The sequence below is a fragment of the Acanthopagrus latus genome, chromosome 22, assembly GCF_904848185.1.
Source record: "Acanthopagrus latus isolate v.2019 chromosome 22, fAcaLat1.1, whole genome shotgun sequence".
Lineage (NCBI taxonomy): Eukaryota > Metazoa > Chordata > Actinopteri > Spariformes > Sparidae > Acanthopagrus > Acanthopagrus latus.
The window spans coordinates 18811108-18834953 of NC_051060.1; the positions used below are offsets into that span (position 1 = coordinate 18811108).

The window sequence follows — 23846 nt, forward strand, 5'->3', positions numbered from 1 at the left end:
TTGAACTATCACTCGAAGCCTCTCGCTCCTGTTGTGAAATCGACGGCAAACTTGAGGAACTTTCTCGTCTCGGTGCCTCATGGACGGCTCAGACGCTCTCCTTTTTTAATCCATAACTTCCCATAAGAACATGCCCTCTAAATATTCCCAACTCTATCAACACATGCATCACATTCACATGCTGACTCAACATCGCTGAAATATGATGCTCTCTCCCTCTCTCTCTCTCTCCCTCTCTCTCTCTCCCTCTCTCTCTCTCTCTCTCTCTCTCTCTCTCTCTCTCTCTCTCTCTCTCTCTCTCTCCCTCCCTCCCTCCCTCCCTCCCTCCTCTCTCTCCCATCTTTCGCGAGGCTGCAATAGAAATCCCTCCTCTGTATCTATGGGAATACAGGAGCGCTGTGTGTCCTCTACCCTCCCTTTCCACTCACCGCCTCCCCTCTGCATATAAGGGAATGCTGGCTGTGTCCCCCCCAGCCCCCTCCCTCCTCACCCCTCTCTCTTAGACACACTTTCTGTCTGACACACTCTCTCAGGACTCCCCTGCGAGCAAAGCTAGGCAGGTAGGTAGGTAGGGTGAACTCAGCATTGTATCAGAGGAGGAGAGAAAGAGGGAGAGAAGGGGGGGAATGTGTGTGTGTGTTTATGTATTTGTGTGTGTGAGTGAGTGTGTGTGTGTGTGCGCGCTGCTGCATCGCTGAGCTACAGAGACCGGAGGCGAGGAGAGCTGGAGCGTTTGTCCTTGAGACTGACTGACTGACTGACTGCAGCTGTGTGGAGCGGAGGACCAGCACATCCAGCCGGTGGATGAGCCCCGACAGTGAGTGCTGAGCGGAGGGCGGCAAGACAAGTGGAAGGAAGGGGGGAAGAAGTAAGGCGCAGGCTTGTTTTTAAGTACGACGGATTGTGTTTTTGTTCCTCGTCTGCTTGGAAATAGTCCAGCGTGGTGGTGTTTGACTGGAAACAGAGGTGTGTGTTTGTGTGCCGTGTGTGTGTGTGACCAGGTGAAGGTGTGTACTCTGCTCCCAGGTGAACTCATCTCTCTTTTTATTGGCTCCCATCAAGACTTTGCTTTTTCAGCCTATGTAGGACTTTGCGAAGCAGTTCAGTTTGTCTGCAGCAGTGACCGCTGTGTGTGTGTGTGTGTGTGTGTGTGCGTGTGTGTGTGTGATCAAAAAAAAAAAAGAAAAGATGTCAGTAAACATAACATTACTGTACATCTTCACATCTCCGTCCCCCTCCTCTCCTCCCTCCTCTCCCACCGCTCCTGTTGACAGATCGATAGTTATGCATCTATAATTGGAAGTCATCATTTATGGCCACCCTCCAAAGCGAGTCATTATCATGTGTAATCTTGCAGAAAATTACATTTTGACTGGTGTACCTTGGCGTGGCCAAGAACCAGCGGACCGTGCCGAGAGGGCTAACTGGCTGCAAGGGATGACCGGAAGGAATGTGGGGTGACAACAAGACGACTCTGACAAAAAAAAAGAAAGCCTGGAGGAGGGTGGAGCGAGGCGGCGGGCCCCGGTGTCACATTTTGCCCAAAAGCAAGCAAGTCCCAGCAGTGTGCCCCTGGGTGCATCTGCGTGATCGAGATGAGGGAGGACGGGGGGGGAGTCGTAGGCAGAAGGAGAACACAGTGTGGAAGACGAGACAGAAGGAGGGAAGGAGGTCAGGGAATCAGAAGGAAAAGATGGGGCGAGTGTCGGCGTGAGACGGCGTCGTGAGCCGAGGCTGGCTCACCTGTGGAGCTGCTGACAGGACGTGTTAGGGCCACGTTAGAGGGGTGGCTCCGGATGGATGGGTAGGAAAGAAGAGATAGCCGGAAGGTGAATGCATAAAGCTGCGCTGGACTGTTTTTTAAACTAACATGACAGGATGGCTCTTTTGGTCTTTGTGGACGTCGGTGTTGATTTGTTTATTGTAGACACGCTGACAGTGAGCCAGAGGGCTAAATTTGCCACCTGTGGAGACAAAAGTGATATGATGAGATAGACTGCGTGCTGTTTTTGTGTGTGTGGTTATGCGAAAGTGTGTATAATAGTTCCTGACATCAGCAGTAGGTGCATGATGCTGACTCCGAGGATTCTGTGTGTGTGTGTGTGTGTGTGTGTGTGTGTGTGTGTGTGTGTGTGTGTGTGTTGCGCCCGCACCGACAGCTCATCACCTTTGACGGGTCTGGGAACCAGGTGTGTGTGTGCGTGTGTGTGTGTGTTTACAAAAAGGGGAGTTTGCTCCTGAAAAAGCATGTGTGTGAACCACATCTGTTCTTGTTAAGTAGAGTCAGTTATATTTAGGATTTATTTAGCTCAGAATCACCAGTGTGGTAAAGTGAAGTAAAAGTACCACGAGGAAAATGTAAAAGTACTTCATCACAAGTCAGGTCCCCTAAAACTAAGAATGAAAGTACTTGTGCAGAACAATGTCCCTGATTAAAGGGTAACTCACCCACTTATACACTTTAAAGTGTGTTTACAGGTCTTGTGGAGCACTACTACTCCAGAGGAAGCTGCATGTAATCTGATAAATTCCCTCCAGTGATGTCACTCGGTGGCTGAATTCTGGGTAATGTAGGCGCCAGGTTTTGAAAGGCAGTTTCACTAGTCTGCATCACACTGTTGACTCATTATGAACAGTCTCAAAACAAATGATACAGCAGAACCAGCGATTCTTCTTCCTTAAAAAAAACAAACAAACAAAAAATGTGGTGCCTACATTACCCACAATGCAACTGACATCACTGGAGGCAATTCATCAGATTTCATATTGTTTCCTCTCGAGCCAGAAAAGGCTTTATACCACTTTTTTCACACATGCAAGACCATGTCAACAGACCAACTTTACTTGTGCGCATTGTTTTTTATGAACATGTTAGCATGCTGATGTTAGCATTTAGCAGCACCACCTCACAGAGCTGCTGTCTCGTTTTCTTATTTATTGGATGTTTTTACCTCCTTGGACCTCAAGTACTTATAGAAAGTAAACCACCTGAGAAGCTTAAAGAGGATGCAACAGAAATTCAGTATTTGGAATCAAAAATGTAACTAAAATAACTTTCAGTTTCTGTGATTCTCGGAGCATTGTTTTCTCTCCACCCCCGCCTACCTACCTGCTCGTGTCCAAAGAAAAACGACACTTTGAAGTCGCCACAGCAACCGCAGGTAACTCAGACAGCGCTGGAGATGTTGACTTTATCTTCTTTTCAGAGATCTTTGATTGATTTGTTTGTGAAGAGGGTTTACTCAGGGCTGATTTGAGGAAACAAACTATGCAAAAGGGACCAAAACTACACAAGTCTTTTTGGCAAGATGTCACAACCCAATGAAATTAGGAACCTCTGGTTTGAACTTAAACAACAATTGAATTTAGTAAGCTTATTATATGTTATTTATGTAACATCAAAAGTTCAGAACTTCCCTCTGCAATGTAGTGATGAGTAAATATACTACAAATCCATCAATATGACATCCTGTTGCCACAGACCCTGTCATTTGGAGAAAAATGTAAGACGACATTTCTCCAAAATAACACCTTAATGTTCCCTGTAAGGCTCCTTCTTCTAGGACAATTTTGATACCACAGCACCCAAAACTAGAATGACACTAATAATTAATAAGGAGCAAATATAGATGACAGACGTATCAGATACAGGTGCCACTAAGTGCTGGCTGGACAACATGCTTAGAAACTGACCCGGATGTGAACTAACGTCACAAACTGTCAGAGCTGGAGACCAGAAGCTGACCAGTTAATCTAGTCCTGCTTGCACAGAATCTGAGGGGGTCGTGCTCTGGTAATCCACATTATGTTGTTAGGAGAGCGGCCCGGTTACATAATCGTCCCTAAGAGCCTCCAGATGGGAACCTTCCAAGAAAGCGACACATGGCACGACGACTGGACATGGTGGAAACAATGAAACGTGCTTCCTATGATCAGGGTAAACTGTTTAAATGTCACTCGCACAAGATTTACATTAACGGCGCCTTTAAATAGTCGGGCCCCTTATTGAGCTCGTGGTCAGTTCTGCTGTGAATGTCACAGAAATCTGTCCACTGGGGGGCACTCCAGCCCCTGAGTTATTATGCAAAACCATATCTGCAGTTGCATTTAGTCTCACATACTCATAAGGATGATCTCAAATTAGTCGTGATGAAACCCGGCCTGCCCGCCTGAATGCCTTCCTGTGCGTATAAGCGCCTCCTCCCCGGTGGGACCGTCCAGATAAGTAAAAACCATTTGACGAGTGCCTGACCCTCCGAGGGGAGCAGCAGGTCCCAGCAGCTCTAAGTGACATTTCTATGGTTACTTTGCTTTAAGTTTCTCCCAGAGGCTTTCTAAGGTTTCTGGTGTGTGTGTGTGTGTGTGTGTGTGTGTGTGTGTGTGTGTGTGTGTGTGTATGTGTGTGTGTGTGTGTGTGACCTCTGATCCCTATACAGGAGCACGGTGGATCAATACAGTGAAACCGATCTCCTTCCAAACGCTCGTCTGTCAGTCAGTCCATCACTTTATGTATCACATCCGTCCCCATCCATCTATTTAAAGACATCGAACTGTAACGAACGCACGCAGTACAAAGCCATTTTTCTTCAATTTCTGTATCATATTCCTCTCATTTCTTGTTTCTCCCTCTTCTTTCCTCCCTCATCCCCCCCCACCCCCCTACCCCTTTGTAAACCATTTCAGTGTCTGAGAAGGTGGAGTGTCGGAGCAGCGAGACAATGGTGTTTGCACACATTGTCAATAGTCTTTCCCTCTGTCTCAGTAATTGATGGATGACTGTGAGTCAGGCATAAACTAAGCAGATTAAAACTCACTAGATCTGAGGACTGATGCTAATGTATGTGTGCATGTGTGCGTTTTTTCTTGTGTGTGTCTGATGGGGAGGGGGGTTGGAGTTGCAGAGTGACTGTCCAGTTTTGGAAGTCAATCCGACAGCTGTCCCTGGAGGCTGAGATTTGGTGGCTGTGAGTTTGGGGATGAGGAGAAAAGAGGTGAACGCACAAAACAACACAAAAACACACACACACACTAACACGAGCGAGGGTGTCTGCTTCACTTGTATGTTTCTTTTTCTTCAGAGAAGCGGGATGCATCTGGTGTGTGGGGGTCAATAGCTGGCAGCTGGGTGCTCTGTTACAGGCGGCGTCCCTCTGGAGCAGCTATCGAGCTCCTGTCTTCGGTTCGCTCTCAGCGGTGTAAAAATATTTTTTTGATGTTTAACTGCAGCCGCGCGTGTTCAGTTTCAATTTCTGCATTTTCCTCCATTTCCTGTTATGCCTGGATTTTGCTTTGCTTCATGTCATCCTCCCCTCTTGTGCAGTTTACTTGTCCCTTGACATTTTTATTTGTTTGAGGCGCTCGTTTGACTGTTCAAGCTGCTTTTTTGAGCCATTTTTTAAATGAAATACACTTTTAAAATCCAACAGGAAGCTTCACTCTAAAAGTTACTTATAGCACAGCTAATGGTTGTTTCTTGAGGCCAGTCTTGACACAATTATTCCACATGTGGACATTTTTATTCACATGTGTAATAGCCCCGATCACGTGAGGAAACCTGGTTCACGTGTAGAAATGTAAGGGATTTGGGCTGATATTTGTTTTCTTCCTTTCTTTTTTCTTTTTACATAATAAACATGATAAACAATCATTTCTGACATTTGAGACACTGTTTTTAAAACTAATCTTAAAAATGTCTTATTGTGTTCTTTTCACATATTGACTTTAATACACTGTACATGTATCTTCTGTAAGCTTACGTTATATATTGATGTCGAAGGTTTATTGTTCTAGCTCCCACAGAGCAGATAATTAACCTGTCGACCAATCAACTGAAAAATTATTTACAACAATAACAGAACAGTAAAAACCACTTACCAAGCAAAAATGGCAAACCTATGGAGAGAAGAGCTTCTGAGGTGCGAGGATATCTTGCTTTTCTCTCTTTATATTATTTTAAATTCAACACAGTTGAGTTTTTGGACAGTTATTGGGACAAAACTAGCAAACTGTTGACGTTGACTGTTTTTTGGGAGGAACTTGTAATAAGACTAGAGCTCTACAGCTATGCTAGCAGCTTCCTGAGGTTGCACCACTAACACATACAAAGGAAGATACAGCCTATTTAATACTAATTATGTACATATTTATATATATGTAAATATAAACAGTCATTTGGATAGAAATGCTAACATCAGCATGCTAACATGCTCATAATGACAATGCCAGCATGCTGCTTCCACCTCTGAACGCCGTCTGACTGATCAGACCTTAACTGTGCCCTCAATGCATCTTGGGAGTGTTCGCACATGTAGCCTACTGCTGTCCACTTGAGATTGGATCACTTGGGACGCATGTTGAGGTCAAAAGTGAACAAAGCCTTAGTGTAGCATGGTAGCATGCTAACATTTGCCAAGTAGCACCAAACACAAAGTACCGCATATGGGCTGATGGGAATTGTCCTTAGCTCCGTATCTACCTGGTCATGAGCCAAAGGACTGAGTGGATTAAAAGCTTGACATAATGATGGATAATTTATCGAATCACCAAAGCCAGATTCATCCTCTGGGTACCGCCCTGCTGGAAAAAAACAGCATATACCACATATGTTGTGTTTTGGTGCTGGTATATGCTGTTTTTCATGGTCCCCAGAGGATGAATCTGGCTTTGGTGATGTCAATAGCATGGCTAATAACGTGATACATTATTGAACATGTTGCCACAGCGGCAATCTGAGTTTAATCTGATCTTGTTTGATGATAACTGTTCAATCAACCGACCGAAACTCCCTTCAAGTCTGGCACCTTTTTATTTACATTACCTCAAACGACATTAGGACACAGAGCCTTCTGTAAACTAAAACAAAAAAGCTTTTGTACAGTAATGAGGAAATTATCACAGAGAAAACAAACCCCTGCCCTTCATGTGGCTCACTCTGACGCCACTCTGGCTTGACTCAAGTGTGCTTCGTATTGTCGCGTAGCCTCTCAACGCCGCTCAGCTGGTGCCAAGGAAAATATCAAGCGCTGATAAAACTAATAATCTGTTTTAATTCCTCACCTGCACTCGGCCTCCTGTATGAACATGAGAAGAAAAAAACCTCCTCGGGCAAATAAAGAATCCATCAACGGCAGCTGCCAAACTAAAAAGCACAGAGGAGATAAGAGCCACTTCGCGTTAACGTCAACATCCAGTTTCCTAAATGGTTTATAAAAGATAATTTCTCAGTGTAGATAATGTTTTATGTGCTACATTAACTTGAGCAGATTTGATTCCGATAGCAGCGCTCCGTGTCGGGCTTTTTTTTTTTTTTTTTTTTTTGTATTTTACAGCCCAGATAAAATTATCTGCCATTAGGAAAAAAAACACACTCTCTTTATCTTTTATGGCCTTTTTCTATGCTCTCTCTCCCTTTGTGTGTTTGCATGTGCTTTTTAGGTTCATATGTTTGTTTACACATGTAGCATGTGTGTGTGTGTGTGTGTCTCTCTCTCTTTCTTTTCTGTTGGTGAGGCTGTTTCATGTGGCGCATAATGAGATAAGGTCCACTCCATGCAGTCTGCTGTCTGGCCCCTTTATCTGGGCAACAGATTAGGCGCAGGTGATTTCATTCCTGCGGAGATTGGTCTAAAGCGAGGGTCAGTTCAGAGCACGGGCGCGACGTCATGTCGACGAGAGGGGAAGAGACAGGATGAGAAAAAAAGGAGCAGGAGCTCTGACGTTCACAGGCACCAAACTCCATTTGACATTTGCGCGTTTTCAGATGCTGCAACATTCTTGGCTTCTTTGGCCGGAAATGATAAGATTGTTCCTTGACTGTATGTTAAAGGACACGGGGTGCAGTTTTCAGCAGCTTTTTCAATGTTCAGTGAGAAAACTGGACGGAGAACGTGACGATTATTGTGTTTTGGTCCTTTGAAAACCCAGGGTGAGATCTGCCGAGCGCACTGAGGGAGTTCATCGCTGCACCGAGCTGATATTGTGTCTTTAATTAATTTAGAAAGAACTGGAACAATGTGGAAACAAAGTGTTCATTTCCTTCCACTCCATGCTGCAGTGTCTCTATTGTTTAATTCGGTCTTGCTTCTTGGCTTCCCGCTGAGAATGCTAAGTTGGGACCTGAGGGCGAACCATCATGATTTGAATCTGACCCCTGACCTCTCCACCGAGGCTCAGCGGTGCATGCGTGTGCGTGCGTCTCACCCACTGTGCGGCTTGTTCTTTCCGTGTGTACGAATGTGTGTTTTCGTGTCTGCACAGACGGAGAGGGATTTTTGTTGACATGGACTCACGTGCGTGTCAGTCTTCTAAGTGGATTAGGACGTAGTGACAACAGGTTGTGTAAGTACCCATCTGACCCGGGGCTGCTTCGCACTCTCACAGGATTCATTAGTGTATTAATTAGTGCGTTATCACTGTTTTTTTTTTTTATTGAAGCTATTATTTCATAGATCTACATTTACTGAATTCCTGTCAAATCAATTGAAGGCTACGACTTAAAGTAACTCTTCATGCGATCAAACTGGATGCATGGCAGTAATCAAAGCAGCTCCAGATGCAACAAACAGTGGATGTAGGAAGATGTAGCCGCGAGTTTAAAAGTTTTCCAAGTCAGCGTTCATGCTTGCTGTTGTTTCTCTGCTCCATACTGCGCCTCTTTGCACCTGTTAACTTTTTCGGGAGTGCCGAGCACGACTTACTGTGCCTCTGTTTGTACTACACGTGTGTGTGTTGTCAGCGAAGGGTGAAAAGCATCACATTAGGCACTTGGCCATATCTGATTAGAGCAGATGAAAGCAGGTAGTTAAGGCTCGGTTACAAACATATGTGCTGCTATGTGAGGAGGTCCGAATGTCGAGCCGCATCTGAGTGGGAAGAGGCTGATTTGACAGTCCAGCATTTTGACAGTAATCACAACTTACATCAAAGATCTTTTCATGTCATGATCATTTCTCATTGTCGAGTAAAGATACTATATGTAAGAATTTTAGTTTAAAGGAGCAATTTGTGAGATGTGGCCAGGATTTTAGATCAAAAGATCTCACATTAACAACAGTTTCGTGATTAAAGAGGTCTGTGTGTTAAGATGTCAGAGATATCTAGTGAAGTTGTCCAATAATACCACTTTGTACCTAAAAATGTAAAAAAATCTGATAGCCACAGTAGCTTCAGCTGGGAAATGTGTGTGAGCAGCGAGTTCACTACACCACAAAAGCTTTTTTTTGTGTTTTAAGTCGAATAAATGAACAAAATAGACTTGAAAAATGCTGCAAAGGAATATAATCGTGCACCTTTTTCTGTATCAAACAAAAATACAACTGTTCTCCTTTTGAGTTCAAGTTTTTTTTCTATTACCGAACTAAGAAATGTCACAGTGAACTCGTCGAGAAAAAGACATTGTTCAAACTCGAAACAAGAAACAAGGCATATTCTTGCATATTGCACCTTTATTCTCTTCTATTTCCGGTCATTGGATGAATTATTCATTCCATAATAGAAATTAGTAAAAATAAATTGTGATCACAGTTTTCTAGAGCCAAAGTTTACGCTTGTTGTGTGTAACCATCAGCCAGAAAAGCCAAAGCGATTTATATTTCCAAAAGTAAATACATCCTATTTTTCACATCCAATACTATTTAATGTTTTTCCTTAATACATGATGATAGTTGATATGGATGTGTTTTGTGTTGATCTATTAATCTGTTAATAATTGAGGATAATATTTGTTTTACTGCTAAAGACATATGATGACTGATGATGTTTCTTTGACCACTTTTCCCCATAAAAATTGCATTCATCAATAAACTTTTATAAATTTGCACTGATAAAAGATATAGTCATAGTTGAATGTGTGTTCAGTCAGTATTTAAGCAAACATCTTAAAGTTCTCCCAAGTCATTATTTGTCTCTATGCTGAAAACAGAACCAATAATCAATAACCCACCCTTCACGTCTCTGTGTAAAGCTCCTCCTCAGAGCGACAACCTGTGTAATAATCCTCTGTTGTCACATCCACCTGCCCCGGCGAGAGGCCGCCTCTCATTGGCCGAGAGGGCGGCCAATGAGCCGCCGGGCTCTGCGTTCCGGGGGATGGCCATTCAAATGGTGTGGCTGAGTGTTCACGAGGGCCATGAACACTCAGCTTCGCCTGGAGACCCTTGTCACACACACACACACACACACACAGCCAGCCACAGTCACAACAGCCGGGACTTCAAAGGCAAGCCAGCCGGGCCGGGGGCTGTTGGAGGGAAGTGTGAGTGACAGGAAGACAGACGCAGGGGCAATGAGAGGGGCCGAGAGTGTGACACAGGGGCAGTAGATGGAGACAAAGTTTGGAGGCAGAATAGAGGGAAAGTGACAAACAGCACAGAGCACACAGTTTATACCATCAGCAGAGGAGGAGAGGCAGACAGCAGCAGGAGACGCATCTCTTTTTATTTTTTCTTCTTCTTCTTCTTCCTCCTCGGAGCATGGTGGCAGCGTCTACATGGATTTAGTCGACCTCTACCTCCCAGAGTGCTTCACCTACCACTCTGACACAGAGTAAGTACTCTCGCTCTCGCAGAGCGTCGAGGCGTCTGCCACCAAAATGTGTGACACAGGCGTGATGGCAGAATTGAGATTGTGTGTGAAAGTTACGGCGATACTGACCGACTGACTGCCTCCTCTATCTGATCTGTGTTTGGAGGTTACGTGTGTGTCTGCAGCGCTCACATCTTTACTATTTTCTTGTTTATTTTTGCCAGAGCTGTACAGGTTTTTAGGTACTGATAAGATGATTTGAATCGGTTTAGTTCATGACACATCAGTGTGTGCACTGAATCTAAACAATCAAGAGAGTGTGAGAGGAAATCAAGACAATCAAGATCTTCTGAATGTCAAGCACGATCACTTTTTCTCTTTTTGCTTTATTTTTCTGCTCGTATGACTTAGAAGAATGCACATTAGTGCCTTTTTTGCCATTTAAATTCATTGAAACCAGTGTAAGCATTTTCCTTCAAAGACCAATTTTAGGGCAGCAGTCTGATAAAACCCCCCTCGAAGATTTCATGAGAGATTAATCAGATGATTTTCTTTTCTCGATTAGTCAAAGCTCTATTAAATGTCAGAAAGTGGTCACTTAGGCTCATCACACTTCCCTAAAGCCCATCGTGACATCTTACAATGTTTTGTGGTGACTAACCAACAGTCCAACAGTCAGTTTGTATTTGCAGTTTTGATAGAAGACAGAGAAATGCGGACAATCCTCGAGACTTTGCTGTATTTGTGTCCTCAGATTTTGTTCTTAAATTATGAATCACTGATCAAAATAGATGCTTTTCTCTTGAGACTGACTGACCGATCCATTGATTAGTCGTTCCAGCTCGACTGACGTGTGATACAAAGCTTTATTTCTCTGGGCTTTGATGGAAGTTTCCGTTAACATTCCCCAGGTGTGTCGTTTGCGTTGCTTACAGTTGCCATTGTCCAGCCTGTTTGTTTGTTGATAGTAAGGGGTGAGCGGGTAAAGACCAGTTTGCGGGTCATCGGAGGCTGGTGAAAACCCGGCAGGAACAAGGAAGTGAAGCAGCTGTTCGATTACCCAGACACTGCTTTGTGATTGCCTTTTCTTTTCTGTAATCATAAAAAAAAACGGTGTTCATTATCATCTGCGCTGCGTTTTTTTTTTTTTTTTTTTTATCTAGCTGTGGCACAATCAGCCCCGTTCAAAGGTTTGAAATTACCTTCCTCCAGCAAGAGGGGAAAGGATCAAGAGAATCCAGAAAATAACAGACAGAGGGGACGAGGACTCAGAAAGACGGGGAAGGCAGAAGACATGTGGACATACAGGTTGGCTGATTGCCGGTGACAGAAGCGGGCAGATAAGGGATGGGGAGGAAAGGCGGAGATGGCCGCGGATGATCCCCTTGCGTGGCACGTTATCCTGCGGGTCCAAGCTCCAGCCACATCTCCCAGCAAACAGCTTCGTCCAAAGCCTGACTAAGGCTCTTACGGCTGGCTGGGGGTGCCACTGATCCCTGCTCATCTCCTACTGGCTCATTAGTATAAAAAAAAAAAAAAAACACTACTGAGACCCCACTGACCTAAATAACTGCTCCTTGGGGTCGGGGTTAGAGCCGAGAAGTTAGTCGACGGCACCTCAAAAGTCTTTTTTTGGTGATATTGTGGGGAGGAGTGTTTTTATCTCTCTCCCGGTTATTTTCTGTATTCCCTCCCCTCCCTGTTTCCTCCCTCCATCCGTGGGGTCATTGTCTGCATTATGACTCTGCTCATTTGAAAGTGAGTGTTGCCGTCTCTCTTTTCCTCTCAACACCCCCTCCTCCAGGTTAATGAGCCACAGGACTGCCCCCTTTTCTTTTCTGTCTCTGCCCGGCCTTTTCACACTCCTTCTATCTGTCTGCCCCTCTTGTAATTTCCTCCCGCCTCTTCTTCTTCTTCTCCTTCTTCTTCTTTTTGTCTCCCTGTCGTTTCACGCTGCATTTTGGCCTTTTGTTGCCGAGGTGCAATTAGACTTGTTTTTGGACACAAAGGGGGTGGGGGGGGGTTAGGTACGATAACTTTGAATGCCCACTTACACACACACACACGCGCACACACACACACACACTCACGCACACTGATTTATCAGCACTGCATGCTGCTGTAGGAGCCGCGCCAACCACCTTTTGATGGGCTTTTATGCGCAGTTGTAGATTAGTAATCTGTCAGAGTGAATGTTACATCACATCTGATCACCCTGCGCTAATGTCATTTCATTATGAAAGCAAAATGCCTCCCTCCTCCTCCTCCCTCCTCCTCCTCGTCTTCCTCCCTGTGATGCATTATAATTGGAGAGCGCGGAGAATATCTCACTCCTTACCTGTCAGAGCCTTGACACAGCAATATGGATGCCTGTGATGGATAGCCAATAAGTAAACCAGTGAGTCACTTTAAAAGGGAGATGAAGTCCTCTTCACTTTACTGTTTTTATAGTCTTTAAAGTGGATTGGCGAGGTGAGGGATGGCGCGGGGGGGTGGGGAGAGTGGGGGTTAAAACAGCATCTTGTTTATTGGCTGGTGAGGTTAAATCTGGTGGTTGTTAGAAATATTCAGAGCTGACATGACACCTGAATTTGAGAAAACCCATTTTTCATTTAACAAAAACATTCTCAAATGGATAAATTAAGTAGTTGTAATCTGAAAGGAATTACAGAGAATTAGCATCCTGAGGCTAATTGTTTTAATTTTATGGCCCTCAACGTTACATTTCTGATTCACTCATACCTCAATTTCTCACTTCCACTCATTAAAAGCAAATCTGTTCAGTGAAAAAGCTCAGATAAAACCCGCTGTATGCTACCTGAACAGCATCCAAAGAAAATTAGCTACTAGCTAGCTGATGTAGCACAGCATGTAGCAGCTAAAGACATGAATATATATCTTCACAGGGACCAAAACAGAGCTCAAAGCAGAGTTAATATTCAACTTACATTTGTCAGAGGAGCAGAAACACGACTTTGAATGACATGAAACTATGGCAATTGTTGCATGTGACATTCATTGATGTAGGTGTACTGCATAGATCTAAGCAGCTGAACAAGAACTTGCTGCCTGATGACATCAAATCAAGCACAAAGATCAACGCTGACTGGACGTTTTTTCTATCTGTGCTGAATGTCTGATACCCAGCAGATGCTGCGATAACGTTGCTTCAGTTGGTTCTTGGTTTTCTCACAGAGGTGTCTTCCGCTGGCTCGTTTGTTGTCATTCTGTCAGTTACTGTCCGTCCGTGTGTCTGTCTTTGTGGGTTTGTAGAGAGGTCAGTAGCGCGTGCCCATGGTTTACTCTGGGGGTGGTTAAAAGCAGCCAGTCTTTTTGCCTACCAAATGACTTGTGGCCGAGAAAACACAGATTTACATGGCAGGAAACAGGCTGGCTTTGATCCACCTCACCGTGCCGAGAAGAGAGCGGGGGAGAGGGACGTACGACTGGGTGGACGATGTGTCGCGTGTTTTCTCTCTCCGTGTGTGTGTGACGGAGAGCTTTTTTAAAGTGAGCCTTGGCGACAAACAGTTGCATGCAAGTATGTGCCGGGGTGTTTATGAAGACCTTCGCCTTTAAAATGTGTCTGTAAGTGTGCCCGAGCATGTTCCCGAACACATGAAGCCACAGTGTGTGTCGAAGAAGTGGGAGCCTGTCTGTGATTTTTTTTTATTTTTACATCCACACATGAACGCCTGACGCCACAATGTGAGTGTGAGTCTGTGTGTGTGCATGTGTGTGTGTGTGTGTGTGTGTTTTCCGGATGTGTGTGTGTGCAGATCACATTCCTGTGAGCCTACTGTACACCTCAGCTGGCTTCGGGAGGCTTTTTTTTTCTCCTCTGCGTGGTGACAGAGAGTCTGTTGTGGTCACGTTGTAATCCAATAATAAAGTAATGATACACACTTTAACATGCAGGCCCTCGAAGAAGATTTTATTTCAAGCGGTGTCATGGAGTTATTCTTAGAGCTTGGAACTTCTAGAAGTTCCAAGCACGTAATGTGTCGAGTAATTAAAAAATACTTTGATATAATTATCATCAGAAAAAAGCAAAGTATGTCGCTCGGGAAACTGTTAAAAAACGAGCGCGCTGTGACATTTTACCGCAGTTATTACGCTGTAAAGCATCTGTTAATTTCTCACTGAGTCGATGTTTTTAATCTCCCCACATTTTCCAGCTGTTAACTGTTGTAACAACGTGCTCGCCGTTAGAGTGTTTGACAGGTCGGGTGTGATGAGCAACTGAGAGAGACACAAAGAGACAATAGAGACAATAGAGAGAGGGTTTTAAGAGGTGGGGGGGGGGGATACAAGTGCGAAGGGGCTGGATTAAACATAATGGTGATGGTGATGATGATGCAGATGATTGCTGGTGGGGCTATTTCCCTAGGTTTGCTTAAGCCATCTCCCTCTTTGAAAACAAAGCAGTGTAATAGACAGCGGCTTTGCATATGTGGGAAATCACAAACGGCTGGTTGAGATAGGGCTGCGATGGATGGACGCACGGCTGAAGATGGGTGGAGATGGGAGACATGGAGGGGCATTGGGAGACTGATGAGAAGAAAAGGATGAGCTTTAAGAGCCCTTGGAGTTCTGAATGTGGTTTGAAAATACGTATGTAAAGCCATGAATTAAAGGAACAGGTCACCCAAAGATGAAAATTCAGTCGTTATCTACGTCAAGTGCATGGCGATGGAAAATCGGCATTCATAAAACATTTCTGGAGCTCGCTAAAGGTAATGTTGCAGTAGATCGGGACTTAACAAGGCTCCACACAGCTTGTTCGGTGTAATCCAAGTTTCCAGTTCGATTTGAAAAGATGTTATTTACACCCTTGATGTGTGGTCGAGCTTTTAGCTTAATAGCTACACTCGCGACACAGTAGCAAGTGTAAATACAACCTTTTATTCTTGGGATCTCAAGGCTTCTTTACACCAGACGAGCTGAACGGAAACAAGTCCCCATCTACTTTGGCTGTTTAGGGATAATGACCGAATCTTAAGTTTTGGTTGACCTGCTCCTTTAATGGTAATAACTTTCCAAATTTCTTATTGCATGATGGCTATCGTGTAAATGACGCCCAACTTAATAAAACTAATCAAAGCCACACAGACTCGCGGGTCAATTACCAGTCATTAATATTAATAACCACACCAAGGTGACTCCTAATATAAAGCTGACCTGAAAGTCAAACCTCTTGTCGTCATGAATATGTATTACAATAAGGTGGACGTTCAATCAAATTTGGTACGTTTTCACCTCATTTCCCCTCTCGGCTCTTCTTTTCTGCAGACATCTCGGCAGGATGTCAGTGAGGGGCTTGGACCCCAGCTGTCCCTCCACTATAAAGCGTGAGCCCTCCAGCCCCAGCCCCAGCTCTCAGGGCGACGTCAGCCCGGCACAGCCCAGCCCCGGAAGCACGTCCTCGGACACAAACTCCAGCTACGGGCCCCCGGTCAAAGGCCTCAATCACAACAATGGGCTGGACTCGCCAGGCCTCTACGGTCACGCAGCGGGGTTGGCCAACAATGTCGTAACGAACAGGTCGGTGTACGTGTTGTCCTGGGTTGTGTTGTGAAATATAAATACTATCTGAGCGCATTCTCTGATTCTCCCTTGATCTTCCAGGAGGTTTGGTGAGGAAGAAAACCCGGTTAAGTGTGAATTCATGCTGGGCACGGTGGCCAAGCGGCTGTGTCTGGTGTGCGGTGACGTGGCCTCAGGCTACCACTATGGCGTGGCATCCTGCGAGGCCTGCAAGGCGTTCTTCAAGAGGACCATCCAGGGTAAGACGGGAACACACACACACACACACACACACACACAAAACACACATTTGTGCTCGGAAACATGCCCAGTTTTATACTTAGTAACAGAGTTTATTGTGCGTGGCTGATAATGTCTTCCGGCATCATATAAACCTGTTTTATGAGCAACACGGCGCAGATGCAGTCACACCCTGAGCGTTTGTTTTGGTATAAACGAGCCCCGATCAGTTAGCTCACAGCGTCCACCTCATCCCGCACCAGGGTTTTAAATGAAGACCTGTTTGCAAACAGCTGATATACGGTTAAAATTTCATCGCATGGTGTGTGTAGTCAACATGTTTGAGTTTAGGCTTTAGAGCTTCAGATAACATATGGTGCTGAGTGTGTCCGCAGTTTGCTCCAGCCCTGAAAATCCGTCGGTGGCGAGAGCCAGCCGCGTGCAGCGTGGGTGTTTTTTTTAAAACCATCGACTTGTGCTCCGTCGGCTCGTTGCCCAGGTCAGTGAAGGCTGGCAGACTGTGTTGGCGTTTAGGCCTCTAGAAGTTGGCCACTGTAGAAGGGTTCAAAGGGCAAACAGGATGAGAGGCTGTCAGATCAAACGGGGAGATCTGATGTCTGGCTCATCAGATGCTTCCTTTTTCTGATCGAGGGTGGCAGCTGAGAGCGCCTGCAACTGGCCGAACGCCATCGGGCTTAATGTGCACATTTGGCTGCAGTGAATGTTACTCCCAATTAGGTGTTGGCGGCTTGTTTTTTTTTGTTTTTTTTTTTGCATGTGGCTACACTGATTGTGAACGATACAGTCAAAATTAATGTGAATGTTTATTTTTTAAGAATTTACTGATTTTACACATGAAGACCTGCGAGCGACGTCATTTAATGTCTTCGGTGGCTACCAAGGGAGCTACATTAAGTCTGGGAAATAACCCTGATGATGACACTGACATGACATGATGAGGTTTTGTAACAGAGTGAGTATCTACCAGGAAGGCATGGTCAAATGAAAGACTCTTTCCTGTCTCTCATAAGTTCCCCAACGTTACAAAAGTGCATTTCTAAATAAGGGGAAAACTCCTTTAAGATCTCCTGCTGTGACACGTTTTAGTTTAAAATCTAACTGTTGACATCTGAATGTAAACGAGGAATTTTGACAGAATGCAACAAAGAGACGATGACCCGTAATGTTATTGTTTTATTGCTTCATTGTCTCTTTTGCGATTTAAAAAAAACCTGATCCTCATCTTCTCTCTTGTCCCCTCCAGGTAACATTGAATACAGCTGCCCGGCGTCCAATGAATGTGAAATCACCAAGAGGAGGAGGAAATCCTGCCAGGCCTGTCGATTCGTGAAATGTCTGGCTGTGGGCATGTTGAGAGAAGGTCAGCTATACACCGAAAATCAATTCAAGACCCGAGTCAAATCATTGTTTGAGTTGCTTTTTTCCCAGCATCGATCGGGTCGGTGGACTTGGCAGAAGCTCAAAACCTCTCGCCTTAAGACAGTTGAGACGACAAAAAAAACAACCCGCGGAGTGACGGCTTGCACAAGCTGGACTGCAGTTTCCTTTGTTGTGCATTCCTGGTAACAATACCCTGATTACCAGCTGAGTGTCTCACCTGATAAACTGGTGATGGCATGTACTGTGGTTCTGTAGACTCCAGTGAAACCTAAAACGTTTGACAGTTAAACTTCAGTCCCATAGTGCCAGTTGTGATGTGTGTGTGTGTGTGTGTGTGTGTAGTAAACACAGGGCTGAACAATGCAAAGCTGAATGTTTGAGGACGAGGAGGAGGAGGAGGAGGAGGAGGAGGAGGAGGAGAGAGGGCTACTAACTGTTAAATTATGTCAGTCTTTGGTTCACCAGCGCTTCTCTAAAATAGCCTCTGGAAATCTGCCAGTGTGCGTGTGTGTGTGTGTGTAGGAGTGTGTATCACTGCAGGAGCTCGTGAGATAATGGAGCGAGTTGTTGCCAGGGGCTTTTCAAAATTAAAATAGGTTACTGACTTTAAAAAAAAAAAAAGTTTGACACACATTTTTAGAAATGGACAAGTAATCTCCCCGACACGGCCCACTGCTCTGTGACAGATTATATATTCTAAATCTGAATAATTATAAAACACCCCAAATATTTTTAGCGAACGCCTCCCATGTTTTTGTACAGCTAAATTCACTATGTATGCTCGACGCTGTGGACAAAGAGTGGTGACATGTATACATGCCGCACAGAGCGTCTCTGACAGCAGTCAGGTGCTCCCGTTAGTCCGACTGTGTGCCTGTCTGGTGACATATTGTTGTCCAGATTTAGAAGTGACTCAAAAAGGAAAACATTAGCGACCTCCTGCTGTGGCGGCCACTTGCCGCACGCTGTGGAGGGCCGAGAGACAATAAAAAAGAGTGAAGAACAGATAAAACGTGTGCTTGTGTGTATCTGAGGGATAGTAAACGTAAAGATGAAGTATTTTATTGTTCCCAGGACAGATTTATTCATTAAAGAGTTAGTGAAGAGGAAAGACGGAAGGAAAGCTAGCAGCTTGTTGGGACAGTAAGGTTAGTTCACACTTTATTTAAAAAACGTATTTCTATACTTGAATCCTGTCTCATAACTGTAAACCCCGTGACAGAGGACAGTGAACAACAAGCTATAAAGGATAGTAGATGTAAAGATGAAGCATTTAGTCGCTTAGTCATTAAATAGTAAAGAGGAAAGAGGGGAGCAAGGTTAGCATTGGTTAGCTAATGGGATAATTGACAAGGTCAACACATTTTTTATTATTTCTACCCTTACACCACTTCTCATAACTGTAAACCATCTATTCCACAATAGAGGATGTTTAACAACAAGCTGCAGTATAATACCTTCCTCCATTTTGGACTCTTTGGCTCTCTGTTTCCTTCTAGGCTAGCTCTTTTTAAGACAGCTAGCTAACGGTCAACTGTGTGACTTTGCAAGAGTACATTTTTAAAGTTGTTATTAAGTTATTTCTACCCTTGAATCCTGTCTCATAACTCTACATTAGGATTCTTTACACATTGATGGGGGATGTTAAACAACAAGTTATAACACCTTCCTCCATTTTGGATTATTTAGCTCTCATGCCCTCATAGGTTAGCGCTGTCATGGCGGCTAGCCAACATTTAACTGCACATCAAAGTTAACCTAAAGATTATTCACTGTGGACCAACCTATAGCATGTTACATAGTTTCTAATTTTGAACTCACTTTTTCTTTTACCAGCTAATAAAGTGAATATGTGACAACCTGTGAGACTTGTTACACCCCGCGCCATCGTCAGACTTTTACTGTAGCCATGTCGCCATGTTGCCCCCACTATCCTCGGCAATTACTCTCCTCAGTATGTTATCATAACCAATAGAAACGGTCAGCCCAAACTATGAAAATAAGATCCCAGTTGTAATAAACTGGAATGATCCTTTAATACCCCCTACTCATCTCCAGTATCTATTTATTGCTGCTGTGTGGGTTCCTAAATGTGTGCGTGAGTTATGGATACACAGAATTATTGCACCTTTACACACATATCGGTTTGTGTGTTTTGTTTAAACACACTTTTATGCACACACCTATGTGTGTTCTTTGTGAGCGAGTGCGCGCCTGCCCTTTTCTTTTTTTTTATTCTAAATTAGCTGCTTTTAACAGCATAGGGGCATCGGCAGCATCCCAGGCCGCCTCTCAACCCCACCTCCTCTCGCCACCCCGCACCCCCTTTTGCTCTCCCTCCCCCCTCGTAAATACCTCCAGATGCCTTGTGGGATTCCTGGACCTCCGTGAAATGCGAACTGCCCCTCGTAACTCCCGTCGTAAGCGCCCTCGTAACGCGCCTCACCGTGTCTCGTAATGCCCCTCTTCCCCGGAGAGGCCGCAGTAAAGGCAGAGACAGAGGAGCTGTGAGGTTTAATGGACAGAGTCAGAGCCGTATTAAATACACAGCTAAAAGACATATAGACCGCGGGCAGGATTTGATTAAGCCCCGTTTAGTGCTCATTTCTACTGTTGCTGTCGCTTCTGAGGGCAGTAAAAACATGCATGTTAGCAAAATGTGTGCAATATTTAAAAAAGTACAACATATTATACAGACGTTATGGTGTGAGCCTGTGTTTTAATGGTTTATGTCACAAAGAAATACGGTCAGTGGTGCTGCAGTGCCTCTGTAATACCTTGCCATTAAACACTGACTGCAACTACATCAAGACGCAATATTGTTGATGAAAAAAGACAACCTATCAACCAAACATATCTTCATCTTTGTCGACAAAGAAGGGGAGACCGCATGTTTTTACTTGAGGCAACCAAAAAATACTTCAAACATTTTATTATTTTTTTTTTATTGTTCTTATTATTTTATAATAGTTTCTAAGGAGACCAATCATCCTTATTTTTTTCCTTTCCCTCAGTGTTTCGAATACGTCTGCACCGACAGAAGATGCTCCTAAAATACCTCGACAGTAGTCCCGCCTTTAATTGTGACATCACACTACTTCTTCATGCCACAGGTTTTTATTAATTAAGCCTAGTTTGGCACATGAAAATTGATTTAGCAAAGCTGCACTGTTGTTTTTACGGGTGCAAGCTCAGGCGTGTGTGAGCTGACCAATCAGATGAGACTGAGTATTCAGGAGGCGGGTCTTAAAGAGACAGGAGCTAAAACAGACAGATGGGGAATACAGTGCTTCGTCTGTGAAGTGTCATTCTTACTCATTCAACATTTATTATTCATTAGAAAATATTAAATATTTTTTTCTGGACTTAGCTGTCTGAAAATGTTAAATTAAATCTGATGACTAAAATTAGAAATAGTTGATAGAATTAAAAAAAAAAAAAGTAAAACTAAAAAACAGGATGAGGTTGCTTAAATATGGTAAAATAGCAGGGACATTTGACACAGAACTAAAACTAGGAAAACAAATAAAAAGCTGGCAAAATAAACACTGTGTCATCCCAACTTCCTGTTGGATGTAGCTATTTACTCTCAGGTGTGTCAAACACGCTGTGTTAATCTGTATTCTGAGAAAAGCGTCGGAGCAGAACGGACTCACTATGTGTGCTTCCTGCTGCCAACTTTCCAAATCCTTTCCTCTTGTTAATGAGAGGGAAGGAAACGCCACAGTGGCATTGAGTTCAGCTGTGTGTACATTTGTCACAATATCTGAGAGGTGTGGGATTGTTTATACTGAACACATGCAGGTGGCAGCAGCAGCAGTAGTGATGGAGGCAAGGGAGAGGAGTGCAGCCACTAGAACATGTTAACGTGGATCCGTCCGGATCAGCGGCTGGATGTCGGTGTTCCTGATCCTGCTGCGCCGTGTGCATTTTGGGAACCTGTAAAGCCTCTCATGTGAAGATCCAGACACCCTCAAAAAGAAGGCGGAGTGATGAAAGTGGCAAAAAATAGATCAATGTCTGAGTAGTCTGTGTTTATCGAACTCTGATGGGCTGTGCAGGCGAACAGGGAGGTGTGTGTGTGTGCGTCTGTTATCCACCAAAGCTATTCTCGGCCTCCTGGTTGTCAGCACATTCCACTTTGAAGAGTTACACTTAGCTCAGATGTGTGTGTTGGAATAACTGTCAGATCTGAGCACGAACACACACACACACAGAAATATACCCGTATGACATGCACGCTCTCTACAAATCGAACAACCAAAGTCCTGTGATTTTAATCCAGTGTTTGCAGACAGTTTGTTAAATCTGATGACAACACACGCTACTGTAAGCACCCTCATCCCTTGGCCCACGCCTCGGAGTGGCACCTGCCGAGCGCCCAGGATAATCCACAATTACTATTTGGCCCTTATGACATCACAAGAAGGTCGGGGGGCGGGGGGGTGTTAGGTTTACCTGACCAATCTCTTCTTTAATGCCCAGCTCATCTTCTTGACTACAAGCTTTTCACTTCATCCGCTTAACCCCAAAACTGCCCACTCACGTCTTAACCCTGCCCACCACTGTTGGACCAAATGTCATGTAGAGCTGAGAAAAAAATAATTTTTGAAGACTTGAAGAATCTGGACTCGGGCTGATGTTTGATTAGATTTATCTTGACTGAACATCCCCACAAAAGGTCAAATTACAAGCTTTTTTATTCTGGAGCTTTCAACGGTCGTAAACACATTTATTTATTGAGAATTGAAAATGAAATTGTTCTGATTAGAGATTCCATCTTTAATGCCTTTACGGGGATACTCAATAAAATGAACTAATAAAAGGTATGTTCATATGCACCAAAGCAGTTCACCACAATATAACTAGTGAAGCATCGGATCTTGCCAGAGACAACAAAGTAATGGATGAAGCAAAAGGTTTCCTCGAATGTGGCAAACATTTTCTTGAAAAGGCAACAATTATTTCCACTTTTAGACATTTTTACCATCTACAGCCTCTCACAGAGGAACATCTACTAGGTGATTGTGGCAACAACAGACAATCAGATTATAGAAATTTACATTTTATGGCTGACGCCAAATTGAAAAGGTCTTACAGTGGTGTTGTTACGTGGTATCTTCGCAATGTGTCTGTCTCACCCCTCACGTGGGACAAACCTGCGCAGGAAAAATATATTACATTCAGAGAGAAATTATCAGATTAGAGATTTACTATCCAACGCTTCTGAATTGAATTGGACTATTGTTAGGATTTTTAGGGTCAATGAAAACACCTCTAGCGTCTTCAGATTTTGAATCTATCAATCTACTTCAAACCTGTCAGAGGAGCTGAGAGAAAAACTCAAATACACAAATACTTGTGACCCCATCAGGTAGAGTAAGGAGCCTCATATACAGCACTGTCAAATGACCTTCAAGGATGTTTTAATTCTCAACCTTTAAATGCTGACATGTGCTGTGATAGAACACCTGAGCGTGATATTTCATAATAGTCTTATGGAAAAGCTTGTTGGCTTACAGTGAAGGTCACAGGCCACATTCTCACACCACTGCTTTGTTATGAGTCCTTCCATCATATCCTTATTTTTATCCCTGTTCATGGCACATTAATTAATACAGCAGAAATCCTGTAAAATTGTTGTAACGGTAATAGCTTTACTATAAAATGACTCAAAATAGCTTCACAAACTAATGATGCCAATAACTAAGAACCTTTATGTGAACTGATGTAACCCTAAAACACACTGCATACAACCATTTGAGAGGACATTGTGTTAGTCAATGTGGATGTATAAATATATGCATAAGTAAGAATAAGTACAGGAGGCGGCAGGCTCATGAGGATGGAGTATCAGCGTGAGGTGTCAAGTGGGCAAATAATACCTTCAGAGTGTCTCTTTCAGGCACGAGTGCTGTTATAGATCCACCCAGAGGCCACTGTGGCCGTTTACACTGCGTAGATCAGGTAACCCAACACCACTACTAAAGGCCTCCTGAGTCACGTTCACACACACACAGTGTCTTTACAGATGCACTTGGCGACTGTTACTCTCAGTATGTGTGTTCGTCCTCTATGAACATGAATCCAATCAGCTTTTCCTTAGCTAACTGTTCCCTGCACACACATATATATATATATATATATATAGAATTCAA

General features: G+C 43.9%; 1 protein-coding gene across 5 annotated transcripts in view; it reads left to right on the top strand.

The window, feature by feature from the left end:
* The first annotated feature begins 567 nt into the window (after positions 1 to 567).
* The window catches only part of LOC119012913 (estrogen-related receptor gamma-like), a 32412-nt gene continuing 9133 nt past the window's right edge, over positions 568 to 23846 (top strand). Inside the window, exons 1-4 of one of the 5 annotated variants that reach the window (XM_037087131.1) lie at positions 568 to 868; positions 15814 to 16065; positions 16150 to 16307; positions 17552 to 17668. In XM_037087131.1, the coding sequence (XP_036943026.1) occupies positions 15827 to 16065; positions 16150 to 16307; positions 17552 to 17668 (514 nt within the window). In that variant the 5' untranslated portion in view covers positions 568 to 868; positions 15814 to 15826. Of the gene's footprint in view, positions 869 to 9420; positions 10543 to 14534; positions 14746 to 15813; positions 16066 to 16149; positions 16308 to 17406; positions 17468 to 17551; positions 17669 to 18154; positions 18837 to 23846 lie in introns of those variants that run through there. The other 4 variants (XM_037087130.1, XM_037087129.1, XM_037087132.1 and 1 more) reach the window with 4 other exon arrangements.